This window comes from Eublepharis macularius, chromosome 11 (genome assembly GCF_028583425.1).
Source record: "Eublepharis macularius isolate TG4126 chromosome 11, MPM_Emac_v1.0, whole genome shotgun sequence".
Taxonomy (NCBI): domain Eukaryota; kingdom Metazoa; phylum Chordata; class Lepidosauria; order Squamata; family Eublepharidae; genus Eublepharis; species Eublepharis macularius.
In genome coordinates, this window is record NC_072800.1 from 25,336,905 (window position 1) to 25,356,155 (window position 19,251).

The 19,251-nt window shown below is 43.2% G+C and overlaps 1 protein-coding gene across 1 annotated transcript; it reads right to left on the bottom strand.

The window, feature by feature from the left end:
• Nucleotides 1–228: 228 nt before the first annotated feature.
• On the bottom strand, nt 229–18,487 carry EPDR1 (ependymin related 1). The gene is made up of 3 exons (XM_054992110.1): nt 18,090–18,487; nt 6,069–6,277; nt 229–4,704 (listed from the first exon to the last, which is right to left on the bottom strand). The coding sequence occupies exons 1-3, from the start codon at nt 18,356–18,358 to the stop codon at nt 4,514–4,516; spliced, it is 669 nt and encodes a 222-aa protein (XP_054848085.1). The 5' UTR covers nt 18,359–18,487; the 3' UTR covers nt 229–4,513.
• Between the last annotated feature and the right edge of the window lie 764 nt (nt 18,488–19,251).

The window sequence follows — 19,251 nt, forward strand, 5'->3', positions numbered from 1 at the left end:
TGCTTCAGGATCCCACACAAACTCCTTTTTCTTACCTCCAAAGCTATTCATAACTTTGGTTGTTGTGGATTTTCTGGGCTGTATAGCTGTGGTCTGGGCATTGTAGTTCCTGACGTTTTGCCAGCAGCTGTGACTGGCGTCTTCAGAGGTATGGCACCAAAAGACAGAGACCTCTCAGTGTCACAGTGACACTGAGAGATCTCTGTCTTTTGGTGCCACACCTCTGAAGATGCCATTCACAGCTGTTGGCAAAACGTCAGGAACTACAATGCCAAGACCACGGCAATATAGACCGGAAAATCCACAACAACCATCGTTCTCCGGCCGTGAAAGCCTTCGACAATATTCATAACTTTGTTCCCCTTTTTTCTCCACTCCCAATTCTTCATCTAGCTCAGTCTGCAGCTTCAATGCTGTTGACCATCCCAAGGCCTCTTGCTCCCTTAAGCAAATTTGGCCTGTCTGTCATTGCTTTGTGTCTGGAACTCCTGCCCAGAACACTTCCTTTATGCTGCTTTTCTCTCTTCTTTCAAATCTTTTCTGAAAACTCAACTTCCCCCACAAATCCTTTCACATCATCCTCTTCCCTACTGGCAGCACCATGTTAAGCGGCGTTACACCCTTCCAAGTCCACTGAAGTCAATACTTAGGATTCCACAGTAAGAGTCTTTAAGTACATATAACTAAAAGGAACACCTGTCCTTCCTATTTTAGTGTATAAGCACTTTAGACTAGCGATGGGCACGATTGGCATTACGATAGAAAAATACCCACTATAATGGTGTTCACGCAATCGGGACCCGGTGGATAGGTGCCGTCTATGGCGACCAATCCAGTGTTGGGGGGGGGGGCTTCATCAGGGCTTGATCGGGGCGATCGGTATCTGATCGGAGATCCAGTCACTCCGGCACCAGTAATCTATTCCCCTGGCAACGGAGCCAGGGGAATGCCTGAGCTGAGTTTGCCCTCCTTCTGTCACCCTGGAAACCCAAATGGAAGCCCAGCTTGCCTTGATCAGCAGGACTTCTTTCCAACCACAGAGCAGCAACACACTCACCAGTTGGAAGACAGCCAGGGGAGGGAGGGGGAGGGGGGTGTTCTGTAGCCATGGGCACTCCAAACGTTTTTTGCTTTTTTTAAAAACGGGGCTTTGTAGGAGGAATGGCTGTTTTTCTGTCTGTCACTCTCTGTTTTTAACCTGCTTTTAAAACACTGTATTTTGTGGGAAAACCTCATTCACGGCTCTGTGTGTGTGTGTGTGTGTGTGTGTGTGTGTGTGTGTGTGTGTGTGTGTGTGTGTGTGTGTGTGTGTGTGTTATCCACCCTGAGCCTGTGAAAGCGGGGAGGGCAGAATATAAATATAATAAATTAAATTAAATTAAATTAAAATATGCTTTTCGAAGACTGGCTGCTTGCTTTTAAAATTGGATGGGGAGGAATGGAGGATTCTGTCCCTGCTTTTTTTTAAAAGCTGGCTGAAACATGTTGACGGGGTGTCTCTCTCTCTATTTGGAGAGGCAGAGACGGGTTAAAAACTCCCCCCCTCTGTTCTGTGTGTGTGTGTGTGTGTGTGTGAATGTCCCCTCCTTGAGGGGAGGCGGCTCGTCGCCGGGTTAAAAACTCCCCCCCCCTCTGCTCTAAGTGTGTGTGTGTGTGAACGTCCCCTCCCTGAGGGGAGGCGGCTCGTCGCCACCTCTCCGTGCCCGCCGGACCCGGTGGTCGCTGCCACTACCCACATTCCCACATAGCTGGGAACAGCGGGGCGCCCCTCCACTTTGGCCTTCCCGATCCCCGATCCACGGATCGGAAACGGGAGATGACTGGTGTGGATTGGTGATTTGGGGTCGTTGCCGACACCGATCCCCGATCAGCTTGATCAGTAATTTTTTTTGGATCGTGCCCACCTCTACTTTAGACAGTGATCTTCTTTGTCACTCTATGAAGTGTTGTGGATGTTGATGGCACTATATAAATATAATAATAATTTGTTATATTTAAAGGCACTGATAATATCCTTAACCCTTTTTAATGAAAAACACTGAAGACCTACCTCAGTATTTTTTGATGTGCGATTCTTAGCCTGACCTTACTGACCTTCCTTTAAAAATGTGTCCTTTTGGGGGGCCAGTAAAGCTAACCAATCCCTTTGACTTCTGTGGAATTTACTTTTAAATGTAGGCCTCAGTCAAGAACTCTATAGATGCTACGATACTTTACTTTCACTTGAATGGAAGTGGTAAGTTAGAGCAGTTGGCTCAGGGAGAATTGGTTGTCAGTTCATTATTTCTATTGATTAACACACCAATTTTGTTAATCTTCTAAAGAAGAAATATGAAAAGGCCTGGAGGGGAAATTTGTGACCCCCTCCCTGTTCTCTCACCTATCTCATGGCCTCATCAAAAAGGGAAGCAGAGGTTGCTTCACTTTTTCCCCTCAGAGTTAGGAGGCAGGCACAGTCTGAAGAGCTTTCAGTTGGAGCCGCCACTCCTCCATGGCCAGCTCTACAAGACTGCCTCTGCATATAGCATCATCCTATCATCCAACATCAGAAGATATCTCAGACAGCTCTAAATCCTGCACCTCCCCTCTTCCTGCCATTTTCTTGATGTTGACGCCCAATCCAGCAGCCAGATATCTCACAGCTTTATCAGAAAGTGTCAACAACTTTGGTATTCTAATAATAATAATAGTAACAACAACAAAAATAGAGCTATTGGAAGTTGATGAGTCTTGAACTAGGCCCAGATCGATACAGAAGCAACAATAGTCCAGAGCTGAGGTGGTATGGATGCCCCAACTGCTGTGCTCTCACTGTAAGATCAGGATTTGCTAGGCCTAAGGGCCAAAGTAGATATGACTGCATCCTCTTGGTCACCACAACACTGCTGCCATTTTAAGGTCAGTTAGTAATGCTGTGATCGGGCCAAGAGGGCAGCACTCTTGTTCCCCCTTGCATCTTTTCAAGTGCTATAACAGCCACAGGGGGCTTGTTTCCCCCTGGCTGTTTCAGGACCTGAAAAGATGTGCGAGGGGGAGAGGGTGGTGCCAAGAACATCATGTTGCCTTGCAACATTTTAAAATAACTTTAAAATGGTGGCAGCATCCTCATGGCAGCCACAAGGATAACTAAAGCTGCCTAGACAACAGAGAAGCTTGACAGTCTGCTTACCTTCTTCCACACCCTTGGCTCTTGCTTTGTTTTGAGGATCCAGCCGTCTATATCCTGTATTCCATTGCCTTAGCCTCCATTATCTCTAAATTTCTTGATTTCTCCTGCTGCTCCATATTTCCATGAAAGGCATCCTTAGAACCACATGAAGGGCATACCTTTCCACCACATTTAAGATCAAATGTGATTATTCCTGAACCCAAAATTCTGGTTATTATGAAGTAAATTAGAAAAAATTTAATTTTGCAATTTAATCTCTGCAATATAGTCTTGAATATATTCAAAGGCAGGTTTTTGAACTTTGTTGTGAAACTTGTCCCACCCATCACTGAAATAGCTTTACCCCCTCAATGATGCCCCAATGGTTATCCATGTTTAGGCTAACCACGACAATAACCTTGCCTCATCTGTGCTTTCTGTTCTCTGAAACTGACTCAGTAACAACTGTGTATCCCAAATGATTTAATGCACCTTCTTCCTTAACAGACATTGTACTGGATGCTGTAGAATGTACCTTTCTGACAAGTCCTCTGTAACAGCCCAATCCTAAGCCATGTCTTGAAAGATTTTAGGATAGCAACTTGGCCCTACACCAGAATATTTTGAAGTTATGCTGGCATTGGGATCTTAAAGTTGAGCTGCTAGTCTTTTTTTTAAAAAGACTGCTAATATAAGTAAAGCAACTAGAATCTCTTGCAAAAATCTGAGGAACGCTATCTTGAAAAAGCACACACAAGCAGTGCATGAAATGAAAGGATACCTACTCTGACCCCGTGGTACCTTCCAGGGAAGTAGTAATATAAGTACAAGAACACATAGATATAATAATTTCTTATTCTTGATATCACATGTTAGCTAATGTTGTTATCCCAGACTCTGTGTGTGTTACAATTATACAATTCAGTATAATACCTTCCAGGAGACTAAGGAAGGCAATACTAGAAAATGCATTTAATCACTATGACATTCCTGGCTAACAATGCCATGTTATGGCAGTAACTTCATTCCTGCAAATGTAACACTCTAGCCATTCCTCCAGGATTAACAAAAGTCAATCCTATTTTTAATGCGCTTTTAAAGCTTAGTATACTTCTTGGAAAATAAAAAAAACCACAAAGATTTTTAAAATATCCTTAACAGCTTAAATAAATATCCATAAACACTAATGACCACAGCCTATGAGTGCAATGTTAGAACGAGACACTGAGGGAGAGACAGATTTCCTAATTTTCTAGCCCCATTCCCCAACTCTGCCATTCTGCAAAGTGCAACGTTCACACCAGATGCCAGCGGTGGATTATTAATGACCATCTTTTGTTTGCATATAAAAGCCAAAGTCTACCATCAACATTCATCACTCATTGATTTTGGCAGGGCTGCTTGGCAGGTGCTGGGAGGAGTGAATACGGACGGGTCACTTATCCCAAGCTTTAGATCAAAGAAGCGGGTGGAGGTTGTCGTGCTGTAGTTCTTGGTATAGGTTTCCTGAACTGGGTAACAGTCTTTCATTGTATAAACTCCAACCCAGGTTTCAACTGTAATGAAGCACAAAGCGTATTATGAGATATGCATAAATAATTTTCAAGTTTTTAGTATATTAACATTTTTTAAAAACTGTGACCTCCACTCCCCAAACTGAGGATTAATGCTACAGACACAAACTTACTGGAAATGGCTTTCATTGGCTTCAAGTGCTCTGAAAACCTGTGGTTCTCAGCCTGTGGACTGGGACCCAAAAATAGGTTGTAACTCTTTTGCAGATGGAGCATGAGGCCAGCAGAGAAGAGGCTCTGGGATGTTTGATGGCAAACTTAGGTTTGCCTCTGCATAATATAGGAAGGTCCCACCTCAAAATGTTTTGAGAATCACTGAAGTAATTAATTGGAGCATTCTGGTACAAAAACTTCCCATTTAAGTTGTTTTTAAGCTTGTAGCATACAATGCAATTTAGCATTTCTGAGATCTACCCTCTTAATTTCTGAGGACACCCTCTTGATGATAATGATAACAGAGCAAGCAACAGGGAACTGGTCATTGTATGGCTCCAGCTGCATAAGAATCAATCTGAGATTACTTCCCAATAAATTCAGATACCATAATAGCATAGTGGTTAAGTGGTTGGGCTGCGAATCAGCACTCTACTGGTTCGAATCCCACTACTGCCATGAGCTCAATAGGTGGCCTTGAGTAAGCCGCTCCCCTCAGCCCCAGCTCCCCAGCTGTATTGTGGGGATAATAATAACACTAACTTGTTCACTGCTCTGGGTGGGGCACTAATCTGTCTAGAAGAGCGGTATAAAAGTGCTATTATCATCATCATCATTATTATAGATCTAAAGCAGACATTTACATATTGGAAGGGATGAAATCCATATGTATGTTTTATTGAAACATTACACTCTCCTAGGTGCCCAAACATAAAGAACATTTACTTTTTAAAAATTAAAATGTGGAACAGTCTTTAGAGACACTATGCAGAAAGCCCAGGGTTTGGGGTAAAGCCACATTAGTTGATTCCTAGAGGAACAAAAATAATATTTCAACTATATATTATTTAAGATCATCAGAAAAGTTTATTGTGGGAGCAGGATTTCCTTTCCTTTCCTTCAATGATCTTAAACAGTGGTCGAGGAGTCTTTATTTCTTTAAGAAATATATGGTGGAGAGATACTTGGCCAAAGCCAACCTGACACTTGGTTCTCTATCCACCAGAAAATAAGGAATTATATTGTCTTTTGATACAGTAGGAGGTGGTTTAGTTAAAATAGTAGCAATCCACAGTTCACAATAAGAATTGTAATGAGGGCATTCCAAAATCATATATCTAGCTAAGGGCAAAGAAATAATATACCAAGAAATGCTTACATTTATTAATAATAATATACCAAGAAACGCTTACATTTTCTAGCTGGTTTTCTGTCAGACCATTCCTGAACCATAATCTGGTCTGAAGGTCCTCCAATATAATACTGATCTTCATAGGTTGAATTGTCAGGAATATCATACGGATCCCAAGGCTCAGTCAAAGCAGTCTTGGAGCACAGCTTTGTAACTTGTTCTATTTGAAACATCACTGCATCTTTATACAGGTATATATATTCAAAAAATCTGTAAAGACAGACAAAGAGTTAATACCAATGATTATTTGTTTATATAACATCATGGGAGATTAATGGTATGTGGAACAACTCGTTTAATAATTATTCTTGCAGGTCAAAAAAACCTTGGAACAATAGTTCTACGAAGAAGGTGTTTCTGAGGAGTCCCATTATGGTAAATAAACTACAATTCCCAGGATCCTTTGGGGAAAGACATTAGCATTCAATGATACACATTTGTAAACTTGTTATGCCTTGGTGTGACTGGGGAACCATAAAGCACTAGACTGTAGTTCAAATCCTGGTTTTGCTACATGGTAGCCAACTGCCACGTCCCAAGTCAGTAGTTGTGGTCAGAAAATTGCAAATTGTAGGCTATGATGCAAGTACACATCCGCCAATATTGGCAAGGCATAGTGAAAATACAGGCACACATTTAAAACTCAAGATCTGGGGGCAGAAGCCAAGCTACACATTCCAAAATGAGGTGGGAGACAGAGGTGGGCAGAATTCTAAATTTTACCTCTTCAGATTGCCAATTTTTCGATGTCCCCCCCATATAAAAAGCTAAACAAATACTACATAAGTATACTGAACTTTTCTCTCTGGTGTGCCATTTTATTTTGATATTCACAGAGCATTAATTTTGAGGATGTTTCTGAGAACTCTGTTTGCTATCCCTTGAACATTTAGATAATTTCAGACCGGGGGGGGGGGGGAGGCAGGGTCTGTTAGCAATCTTCAACCTTAAAAAACAGTAATAATAATTTGCCGGATATGATCATACCCAGGGCTTTTTTTCTGGGAAAAGAGGTGGTGGAACTCAGGACCACACAATGACGTCACTTTCGGTCAGCTGGAACAAGGGGGGAGTTTTTTAAAGTTTAAATCGCCCTCGGCAAAAATGGCCACATGGCGTGGAGGGCGATCTAAACTCCCCTCTGTCTGGAGATCAGGGGGCGGGGCCACCAGCCATGTGACCATTTTCAAGAGGTGCCAGAACTCCATTCCAGCGTGTTCCAGCTGAAAAAAAGCCCTGATCATACATGTTTATCAGTTTTGCCGGATCACTGTATTTTTTTACAAATACAGCACATAAGAAAGGATGGTCAGGAGGAGAAACGACTTGTTATGTTGCGAAGAAAAGGACAGCCGCAAACATTCAAATTGGCACAGGCCATTTGTACAGCCCCAAAGAGAGATACTGGTTCTTAAATTCCCCCACATGAATCCTGCCTGTTCCACCCGCTCCCCCAGCAAAATGTACGGATCAGATCAAGTCACAGTCCTTCTGTAAAGGAAGGATAACTCAGAATAAGAAGCCAAATCTTCTACTGCTGGAAGCTAGGATCGTTCTAATGCATCCAGTGTAGCTCCAAAAAGAACTCACATATTTATTCTTCAGAAATTGGTGTGTTCCCATTTTGGAAGATGAGATGAGGAGGGCAGCTATCAGAGATATTATGGAACTTTAGGTATGGAATTCCTTCTCCCCGCTGACAATTCTTTTTAATTTCTGATGCCAGATGCTGACATTTCTATTTTCTCAGGGTTTTGGCAATGGTTAATTCGTATTGTTTGATTCTGAAATCCTTGATACTTCCACTATTTTTATTGTTTTTATTTTTTATTTATTTAATTTCACAATTTCTATCCCACTCTCTCTACCAGAGGTATTCAAGGTGGCTTACAGACAACTGCAAAACAATCTGATCACATATTAAAATTTACATTTTAAAAAAAACCCACAGGAAACAGAAACAGAAACCCTGGGTAAATAAGAGTTGGTATCTTTATTGCTCTTACAGGTTTTATTGTTAAGGCTTTTTATTGGTTAGTTTTTATTTGGTATGCTTATACTGCTGAAATTTGATGCTCTTGGGTTTTTTATTATTATGGTCCTGCTTTTATTGGGGTTCTTAATTTTATGAAAGTATATGTGGCACCTCAAAGAAAATAAGTATGTGATGAAAGGCTGGGCTCCCTGGCGTGTGTGTTGACAGGTTTCAAAATCTTACGCTTTCCTATGGAAACCAAACATGAACAGTTCTCCCACTGACATACACTGCACAAAATATGCCAGATCCATGTGGGGGTGGGGTGGGGGATTTCTCCTTTATCACAACAAAGCTACCCAGATGCCTCCCTGTCCCTTGTACCCATGACCACTTCCACACAGGAAAAGCTGCCCCTGCTGTGGAAGCAGCTGTGAGCAGGGTGGAAGCATGCAGGAGTTCACATGCCACACCCCTGCACCACCCAGGGCTGTCCTCAACTCCACTCAAAGCACTGTGCTTGAACTGGGGTAAAAGAAAGGGCAGTTAAAGGGTTCAAGGAGCAGGATGTAGAGCTTAGCAACATCATTTTAAAGATAGCTCTACCCCCTTCCTAGATTGGTTGTAGGGAGATAATCCACAAGGACACTCTACCCCCAGCCAACCTGTCATTCTGCCTCTGAGCTAAAGCAAAGGAGTTGATTTTTTTTTTTTGCTATAGCTCAAAGGAAGCAAGTACCAGAGCGCTAGGACTGAGGATCCAAATGAGCACAATGTCATATGGAAGCCACACACACCCACCCCCAATAGCGGAGGCATCCAGCTGGCCACACCAGGCAACGTCCCTGTGTGGAAGAAGGTCCATGTCATCCTTTGCAGCACAAACAGGATTACAGCAAACAACAGTGCAGAGTAGGAAAACAGATCACCATGCTGCTCACAGCTCCGTGACAGGAGAAATAGGCCAACTTTCCCCAATATTTTTATTGGGAAAAGCAGCTGGGTCATCATAATCCCAGCAAGATGTTTTCCAAGAACTCTAGAATACATGCCAGCAAGAAATCACAGTTTGAAACTTAAAAACACTTTCAGCTTCTTCAGAGCTTTGTCCAAAGATAGTTTATTTTCGAACAACGTTTGTGTAGGATGGTGAGCCGTGCCAGTGGCCATTACGCGCAACTTGACATTCTGGCTCATTTGACAACTTTCTTTTTCACCAACAACACAAAAACCTCGTTTCATTCTGACGTCTCTGTTCAGAATGCTCTCAAACATACATATACAATAAATTCTCATTCCGTCCCATGGCAGGAGATGGAACCTACAGCAGAAGTTTAAAGAGGTTCAGTAACATTCAGTAACATCTAGACTCAAATGCCAATTACTGTCAAGGTCTAAGACATAGACTCAAAGACTTCTCGCAGCTAGAGTTCTCAGATATCAAAGAGTCCCGAGACTGGTAGAGAACCTCTCCCTGAACAAACCAGTGAGGAACCCTCTTCTGCAGAGTTTTCCTCTGATAAGGGAGAAGACCCTCTAGCTATCACGTTTCTTTTATCATTTTGTTGGAAGTGGACAGTGCAATGTCTCTTTGCACCAAGTATACCTGTCCTATAAGCATGGTAGACAAATCCTTCTGTATCCTTTCCCCTCTGCTCTGCTGCTATCTCTTTAATCTCAGGTTGTTATTCTTAGGGACTTCCTTGCTTCTTGCTACTTCTCTTTCTTTGTCCTCTCTATCCTCCAAGGGACCAACAACAGGCTCTGTATTTTTCTCCATCCTTAAACTAGGCAGATTGTTAGAATGCCTATCTTGTCTTTCCTATAGTTTCTTCAGCAACAAAGAATATCTCTCTCTTCCTTAAAGTGACAAGCCTCGTGAGGACTTGGTCCTAAAATAGCCTCCCTGCTTCTTCTAACCTACAGCCAGCTCATGCTAACACATTTATTCCAGGAATATCAATGACTCCTCCCCAGAAATCTGAGATCTTCTCCAGGGACGCAGAACCAACAACTGAAAGTCAGGTCCCAGTAGATTTCTTCCCATGCACTGAGCAGCAATATAGAGTACCTGTTTGTTGATGTTAGCCTTTCTTACGTCTCCAATGCTTTTGTCTAAGGCCCAAATGCACCGCTTGCCATATTAAACTCCTAATTTGCATGGCTCTCTCTCTCTCTCTCTCTCTCTCTCTCTCTCTCTGAATCCTCACACTGCCAGGACTTAAGGTATTCTCCACAATTTTGCCCTCTATTGGCCTTATCCTTGGCAAGAGCTTCTTAATAAATGAAAAAAATACTGCTTGAAATCAATATATCAATTAATGGGAAACATAAATGGCATAACAGTGGAGAATGCCTGATATTGTTTAGTGTTGATACGATGACTTTTATGATATGAAATCTAAAAGTATGTGATACAGGATGGATCTCCTGGACAAAACTAAACATTTAGATTTCTGAAAAATTGATGCCTATGGAGTTCCTTGCATGAGGCATGCCTTTAGATACCTTACTGTGTAGATTTAAAAAAAGCTGCTTCCCTTAGTTCTTCTCCTAGAAGGGAAGTATTATCAATTTACTATACAATGTATTCTTTATATGGAGGTGGGGCAGATAACTAATAGTGCTGGATGCGGTGTTGTGTTATTCCAATAAAATAATTTCCAAATAAAGCTTGGAATATGTTTGAATATAATGTTTAAACCACATAGTTTATTTTTCCCTAATCAAATATTCCAGTTTATGCATATGTTCCTATTGGAACATAACATTATTGAATTGAATTGAATTGTTTATTACTATTGAAGGCCAATTCTAAAATACATAACATAGCACCATTTATTGGACATAAAGTTAACATGGGACACAATTTTTTTTAACTAAACACCAAGAGTTGCTCCTCTAATTCTTTTTAAATTGGACCATATATTACAGGCAATCCAATTCATATTATACTAGGAAGGCCCTACTTAGTTTTGTTCAATTGGGTTAATCCAAATGTCACAATAGCAGAAGTGACCATCCTAGAAGCTCTCTCCTGAAAGGGAAGAGCAGGTATTTGTCTTTGGATGGGGGATTGTTTATATCTTGCCTGGGAGTCCAACTGGAAGTTAGGCTAAGTGGGACAGACTTGGTACATTGTATTGAAGAATATCTTTGAATACTTCCCCAATTTCTTTTGAGGCGCCACCTTGTAAAACAGCCGCCCGAGGAGGTCAGGAAGGCTCCCACAATTCTGTCATTCCACAAATTATGTAATACAGAATTGTTCAGGAGGGCATCTTCATAAAGGAAACAGAGCTATAGTATAATGAAATGGCCATCTATGTCACTGTATATTTTATCTATTTTTAGCAGGGCTTTTTTTCAGCTGGAACGCGGTGGAACGGAGTTCCGGCACCTTTTGAAAATGGTCACATGGTCGGTGGCCCTGCCCCCTGATCTCCAGACAGAGGGGAGTGTAGATTGCCCTCCGCGCCGTTGAGCAACGTGGAAGACAATTTAAACTCCCCTCTGTCTGGAGATCAGGGGGCGGGGCCACCGACCATGTGACCATTTTCACCGAGGGTGATTTAAACTTTAAAAAACTGCCCCCTTGTTCCAGCTGACCCAAAGTGACATCATTGTGTGGTCCTGAGTTCCACCACTGAGTTCCACTACCTCTTTTCCCAGAAAAAAGTCCTGATTTTTAGTATATATTATCCTGCTCTTATTGCATTGTTTTATACTTTTGTAATTCCCTTTTCTGCATTGCTTAGCATATTATGTCTGATACCTTTTAAAAACTTTTTCTAATTTTTGTAAATTTAGGCCAATTGTATTATTTATTAGTCTTTGATTGCGCTGTTTTACACTGTATAAACTGCCTTGAGTCTCCATGAGAAAGGGAGGCTATAAGTAAAGTAAAATTAAAGTAAAAGTTAATTGATTAATTAATTCAATTCCCTGTGCAAAGAAGAATACTATTTCAAATAGAAGGTAAGCGGAATTATTCTACCTGACATAAACATCCAACTTGCAGCCTGAATTGCTGAAGTCTCGGAAAACTTCACCACTGCAGGCCATCAAGTTCAAGAATAAAAGATTGCATTCAACCACCAAAGTCCTACTAACAATGCTCTGTTCCCTAAATTCTGCACAGATGCTTATATTCCTTTTCTTCCAAACTCCTTGCCACAAACCAATTTCCCAAACTTTTCTTTATTTCTACCAAATTATGTGCCAAGCCACATTTACTGATGTTTGGGGAAGGCATGCCAGAGGGCTGGCAGATTCTGTCTTCCATTAAGCGGTGCAGAACGTTAGTCACATACTTGAGTGCTTAGCTGGGTAACAGCCAGAATGAGTCAACATCTTGCAAGAACAATATTTCCCAAAATTTTCTTCCATAATGCTAAAATAATGCTCTGTGCAAATTTGGTATCCCAATTACTTTGTAAGGCCCGGAAAATAATTTTCAGGTAATATTTTTCATAGGTCAAGAACAAAGGGCCAATTATACAAAGAGCTTTACAATACCATTCTAAGACTACTGACTACAATGAATGTAGAGGAGAATAACTCTATTTAGGATAATGCTGTTAGGACACTAACCCTTGGGTTTACTGCACCTTTATTTCATTTTACTTTACATTTTACCCTGGCAGTTTTTTGGCAGCCAAGGGACCACCAAAGTGGCTAACATCCAGAAAAACACATATAAAATTCAAAATACATTTAAAACTATTAATCGTACATCTTCAATAAAGGAATTTTCACTTGATGTGAGCTGAGTCAAGCTCCATAGCAAGCTCAGAGATGTTTGCTTCCTTCCTTCTCTTTCACAATAGGATTGATAACTGTATAAATAATAGCAGGTTATCTGTGATAAGCAAGGTTGAGTCTGGAGAAATGTCTGCCACCCTAGAGATCATGATGACAACATAATAATAATTGGGTCTGCCCTTTGTCCATGTACAAGGGATGAGTAATCGATCCCCAGGCACTGAGTATTTCCGTGCTTAAAGGTGCAAATGGCTCTGGCTGGAGTGAGATAAAAGGTTTCACCTCAACTAGATTGTCAGGCCTAAAAGACAAAGACTGGGAAAGCCAGAAGGCTAGATCATATTTCTTCCTTTTGGGTCAGGAAGATTGGAAATAACCCCAATGGGACTGAATTCCCAAATGGAGCTTATAAATTCTCTGGACACGATGAAGAAGCTCTCTCTAATCTTTTGGCTATGTGGCTCTTCGGGTTGATGGTAAATGCAAGTGCGGCTCTCTGCAAGACATGTAGTGAGTACCACTGCTGTAAAGCATCTCTAGGAAGCCCTTTGGTCCCATAAAATATGCACGCAATTCCTTTCACATACCGGTTATTCCGCTTCCCGCCCACCTCTCTAATAAACCTTAAGTTAAAGATTTCATTTTCTTTTTTGAAAAACTATAACCATTGGGCTCTAGAGCCATAGGCTGCAGACTCCTGCCTTAACCATACAGTTTAGGATATGTAGCACCCGCTAAAATGGTGTTTATGCTGAGAGGTATAATCTGTTCTTTAGTTAATGTGTTATATTTGCATCTGACCATATGGCACTTCCTATCAGTTCCAAGGGACTGGTGAAAGTATGCAGACATGGGGGCGGGGCGTGTGGATCTAATCATAGGTCTGACCCTTCCTGCTAACTATCAACACATCTCATCACAAAGTAATTTATGGGTATCCCTATGCTATAGAAACCTCAAAATAGATCAGCTAACCACCAAAGATGTTTAACGTGGAGTTCTTTGGAAAGCAAATCTGAAGCTATAACTGATTGTTTATGTGGGGGGGGGCGTGCACACAAATAAATTTATCAAATGTTAAAGGTACTTCTACCTTAGTTAAAAAGCTGACATTTTGTGCTCTTTTAATCAAAGACCTTGTAAATAAGAAAAAATGTAAATACTGAGTCATTCCCACAGGCTTGGCAGCCTATTTTGATATTGTATTTTTATTATTTAATTAAAATAAAAAGAAATCTTGGTTACTAGAAATGTTGGAAAGTCCTCCCACCAGCTAGAACGGAGAAAAGGTACACACAGTGCAAGATACTTTGATTAGTATACATTTTACAAGTGGGAGGCCTGCAAAGATTTGTGGGGGTGATCGCCTTTTCCCCAGCCCCACTATTGACTCTTTCGCTTCCCTGAAAGACCCCATAATATCTCCCACTGTTGCTGCTTTCTTCTCTCCTTCCCACCCACCAGGATACATAGGATAGGATACCTCATTTCCCCCTGTATCCCTTGTCCCACACAATTTCTTCTTTCCCTACTCCTGCCAACCCCCATATCCTCACCCGTCTCTGGCTTCTTTCTCTCATTCCCACTCATCCATCTCTCACCACTGTTTTATCTGCTTCCATCTTCAACTATATTTATTATTTATTTACTTCATTTTATACCCCACCTTTCTCCACAATGAGCACCCAAAGCAGCTTACATCATTCTTCTTCCCTCCATTTTATCCACACAACAACCCTGTGAGGTAAACTAGACTGAGAATGTGTAACTGGCCCAAGGTCACCCAATTAGCTTCTACAGAATAGTGGTGATTTGAATCTGGGTCCCCCAGATCCTAGTCTGAAACTCTAACCACTACACCACACTGGATTTTATAGGGTGGCTGCTGTTGAACAGAAGCAAGCCGCTGGACCTGGCTGAGTCATGCAAGTCAAGTGGTAGCAAATCACCCAGTGGAGGAGGCTAACAGGCCTGGCCCTAATAAGTCCTCCCTCAGAGGCCAAAACAGCCCTGGAAAGGGCCCTGTCCCATTTGCTGACAGAAGTCAAGGCTCAAAGGCTGGCAGTACTGTTGTGGTTGCCTAGCAATAGACACTGATAACATTCATTTCATGAAGCTACAAGTGCTGCTTCTATTATTTTGGGTTTTTTTTACTCCGTCTCCCCTTTTTCTGCAGTTGCATGGTGCCAGCTGAGCAAAGCCCAGTTGTATAGTGCGGATCCTGCAAGGACTTGCTGGGGGTATTTTACTCTCCCCTGTATCTCTTTTCCTCTTTTCCTCCTCCTGGCAGCTTCCATATGCTCATCTTCCTCTACATCCTTTTCTCCTTTAAACCCACTAAACAACTTACCCAAAGCAGCTTACATCATTCTCTTTGCCTCTATATTAACATCACAACAACCCTGAGAGGTAAGTTAGCTGCGAGTGTGTGACTGAATCAAAGCCACCCAGTGAACCGCCACAGCAGAGTGTGATTTTAACCTGGTTCTCCTAGATCTTACTCTGAAATCCTAACCACTACACTACACTGGCTTTTGTGGGGAGGGGGCAGCTGTTTAACAGTAGCAAGCAGCCAGGCCTGGAGTCATGCATCTTGTGCTATCAAGTCAGCTAGTGGTTGCTTCTGGGCCTGGCCCCAAATGTATTTTAGACTTCAGATTTTTCTGCAAACCAGGGGCATTTTTCAGGTATGTAGAAACATCTTTCTCCTACATTCATGGCTCCAATCTCTGGATTTTTAAGTATCCTCAGATCAGGACCACTTGGCTATTAGCATGTAAGATTGATGACAAATAGTAAAACAGACATGACAAGGAACAGCCACACACGGGGACAGTGTTGGACTGAGAATAATCCCTTTACACACTTAAATATCCCTCAGATGGGGGAAATATCACCCAGATAGGGGAATTTCTCTAACAATATTTTTGCTTGCAAAATACAGACTGATGCTTCAATGTGCTGCTTGCGGTCTTTGGAGTAGCATCTGTGTGACTTTCATTGGAACAGAATGCTGGACTAGGAACTTTGTCCTGATACAACAGGTGTCTCTCATGTTATGTGTAGAGATGGCCATGAACTGGGAAAATGGCGGTTCATTGCGGTTCATAGTTCGGTGCGTTTCATGAACCACAAACTGCCATGATCTTGCCTGGATCGCAAACTGGTTCGTTTGGTTCGTCACTTCTGGGGCTGCAGAAGGTCTGCAAAAGCCCATCCCACCTGCTGCCTAGGTAACAGATTGATTGGCACCAGGCTGTCTGCAGTGACGAACCAAAAAAACCATACGAACTGCTCTAAAAATCATAGCAGTGTGTTGCGGTTCATCAGATATGAGCTCCGACGAACTGCCGGTTCACGAACCAAAAACCAGCCCAGTTCGTGACAAACTTTGGTTCATATTTTGGTTGATGCCCATCTCTAATTATGTTCTTAAGGTTGGAAGAATCTCAGGAGCTATATAATCTCTCTATTCTCTGCACAGAGGCAGATTTGATATACTGAAACCATCTACAATAACATTTTTAATGTGACCAAATAGACTAAAATATTCACTACATGCAATTCTAATACATTGTCAGATAAATCAGTGGTGATGTGAGGGGGCAGTTATTTATTTTCCCCTATTCCATATAACCCTTCAACTCCATTCCTTGCTGCTTCTGGTAGCAAACATGCCAACTCAGGAGTAGAAATGAAACTTTCTTATTCTAATGTATAAATGCTATCTACAGGGCAGTTTTGATTTGTAACAAAAGTGTGTTTCTACTTGCGTATGTTTCTGGAATGTCTAATAAAAATGCCACAAATGTTTGTCAACATTTGTTTGTTGACTATTACATACTAACAGCCAAATGTTTGTCACATTTTTCAGGGCTGCTGTCAAAAACAGTGTCTTGAGCAAAGCCTTTGCAGCCCTTGATTTTGGGCCTTTGTAAGAGCTTATGGAAGCACTCCTAAACCAAGCCTACTTGAAAGGCTTAGTAAAACTGTAAGTCCCACTAAATTGTGGGATTCAGTGCCAGATGACACAGTGACAGCCACAGGCATAGCTTTAAAAGGAGATTAGACAAATTCATGGAGGGTAGGTTCATTAACTGCTACTACCCACGGTGACTAATCTCCACATTCAGAGGAAGCAAAGCTTTGAATACCAATGCTAGGAGGCGGCAGCAGCAGGGGAAAGCCTTGGCCTCTATGCCCCGCTTAACCTCCAGGGCAATGGGTTGGTCAGTGTATGAAACAGCATCATGGACTAGATGTACCAGGAGGCTCTGCTTAGGTACTCCCAGGAAAGTGTTTTTAGGATTACAGCCCAACTTTTAACATTGGTCCCTAACAGGAAAAACAAACTAGAGTCTGGTGGCATCTTCAATAACAACGTTTTATTCCAGCCCACTAAGGCGGCAGTCTTGCAGATGTATATTGGCCTTGACTGTCAGCAAGAAAGATGGACTATAAATTAAGTAAATTAAATTTTGGTTGTTGGGGGTTTTCCGGGCTGTATTGCCGTGGTCTTGGCATTGTAGTTCCTGACGTCAGGAACTACAATGCCAAGACCACGGCAATACAGCCCGGAAAACCCCCAACAACCATCGTTCTCCGGCCGTGAAAGCCTTCGACAATACATTAAATTAAATTTTACATGGAAATAAATCTAGGGTGGCCAGCTATCCACTCCCCCCCCCAATCCACAGCCAGGCTCTAGTTCACCTGGGTAAACTGTATTCCCACTGAAATTATAGTACTGGTTGCAAAATTGCTTCCATGAACATGCACGTTTTGTCTTCTTTCTCTGGTCGTGCTGAGATAGCCTCTTCAGTCCATCCCACTGCACACATGCAGTGCAATCCCAAGCAATGTTACAACCTTCTAAGTCCACTGAAGTCCATGGGTTTAGAAGGGTGTAACTCTGTTTAGGACTGCACTGATGGTCCTGTAATTCTGCTAGCTCTTCTGGGGAATGATTCAAATGGAGAATACATTTGAATTGGACACACACTAAGAACTCCTCATAAGCCTGACAGGGAATGGTAGTGAATTTTAACACACACCCTCACACCCTGAATGAAAACCTAAGGTAAACTGGCTGCCCACCCCCACAAACACACCCGGCCATGCGACAGGAGCGCGCCATTGGTTGCCAGCCGGTCCCCACCCTCCGCCCAAGGCACCGCCCAGTTAAAAAGGCCTTCCTCGGCACCGCCTCGGGGTCCGCCTGGCGCTTTTCCTTCGAGGCTTCGCCTCACACCTAAAGGAACGGGGGGAGAAGCGCGAACCTACTTCTTGCAGGGGATGAGGCCCTTTTTCTCCTCCAGGACCCGCAGGCGCTGGTTGGGGCCGTCGTACGACACCGCCGCCCGGGTGTTTTTGCCCGTGCTGTGGTCGTAGCGCACCGTGCGCCCCTCCCACTGCACCGGGGCCTGGCAGGGGACGGCCGGCTGCGCGCTCGCTGGGCTCCGGCAGCCGGCCAGGCACAGGGCGCCGCTCCACAGCAGCAGCAGCCGGAGCCCGGGCGGAGAAGCTCCGCCGGCCGCGACGCCTTTGGCCATGCCCGGGCAAAGCTCTTGCTAGTCCTCGCGGCTCCTGCACGCTTTGCGCGTCCCTCGGCGGCGACCGCTTCCCTTCGGCCTCTCTGGCGAGGCTGGAGACGGCGCTGCGGAGGCTGCTGCGCAAGGGCCAGGGAGGCGGCGGCTGGACAGGAACTGCAGAGGGAGCCCGAGAGGCCGCAGTCGGGCGCCGCTTAGTTACCCAACAAGCTCTCGGCTTCCTCCGCGCCCGGCGGGAGAGACCCTGCCCCGCAACGGTAGCAAGATTTGAGCGTCCTGCTGAAGAACAGCAGGACTGCCGTCCAGGGGCGCCTCAGGGCACAGCATTTTCGGGGTGTAAGCTTTCGAAAGTCAAAGCTCCCTTCTTCAGACACCAATAGGAATAGATCCAGAGGAGTTAACCCTATTAGTCTGTAGTCGCAAAATAGTAGAGTCCAGTAGCATCTTTAAGACTAACCAACTTTATCGTAGCATAAGCTTTCGAGAACCACTTTTTACAATAGGAATAGAGAGCTTGATTAGAGCAGAAATTAACACCAAGCTGCATTTTACCTTTACATCTCAACTCCTTGCTTTTCTGCAAACGTCTTGCCTCCTCCTGGCTGGGATATAAAGACTCGGGGATCTCCACCCTTCCCTGTATCTGAAGAAGGGAGCTCCAATTCTAGGAAGTTTATACTCAAAAATTTTTGTTGATTTCTGAGGTGCCCTGGGACTCACATCCTGCTGTTCTACTATAGAGGACCGACACGGCAGCCTACATGAAACTGCCTTCCTAAAGAGCAACGGAACTGCAAAAATGCCTCCTGGAAGTGGTGTGGGAAAGGCTGCAAATCATCCCTCTGACGCCAGACTCAGTGGGCAGCTTTGCCCCTGAGGTTGCCATCCAGAAGTCT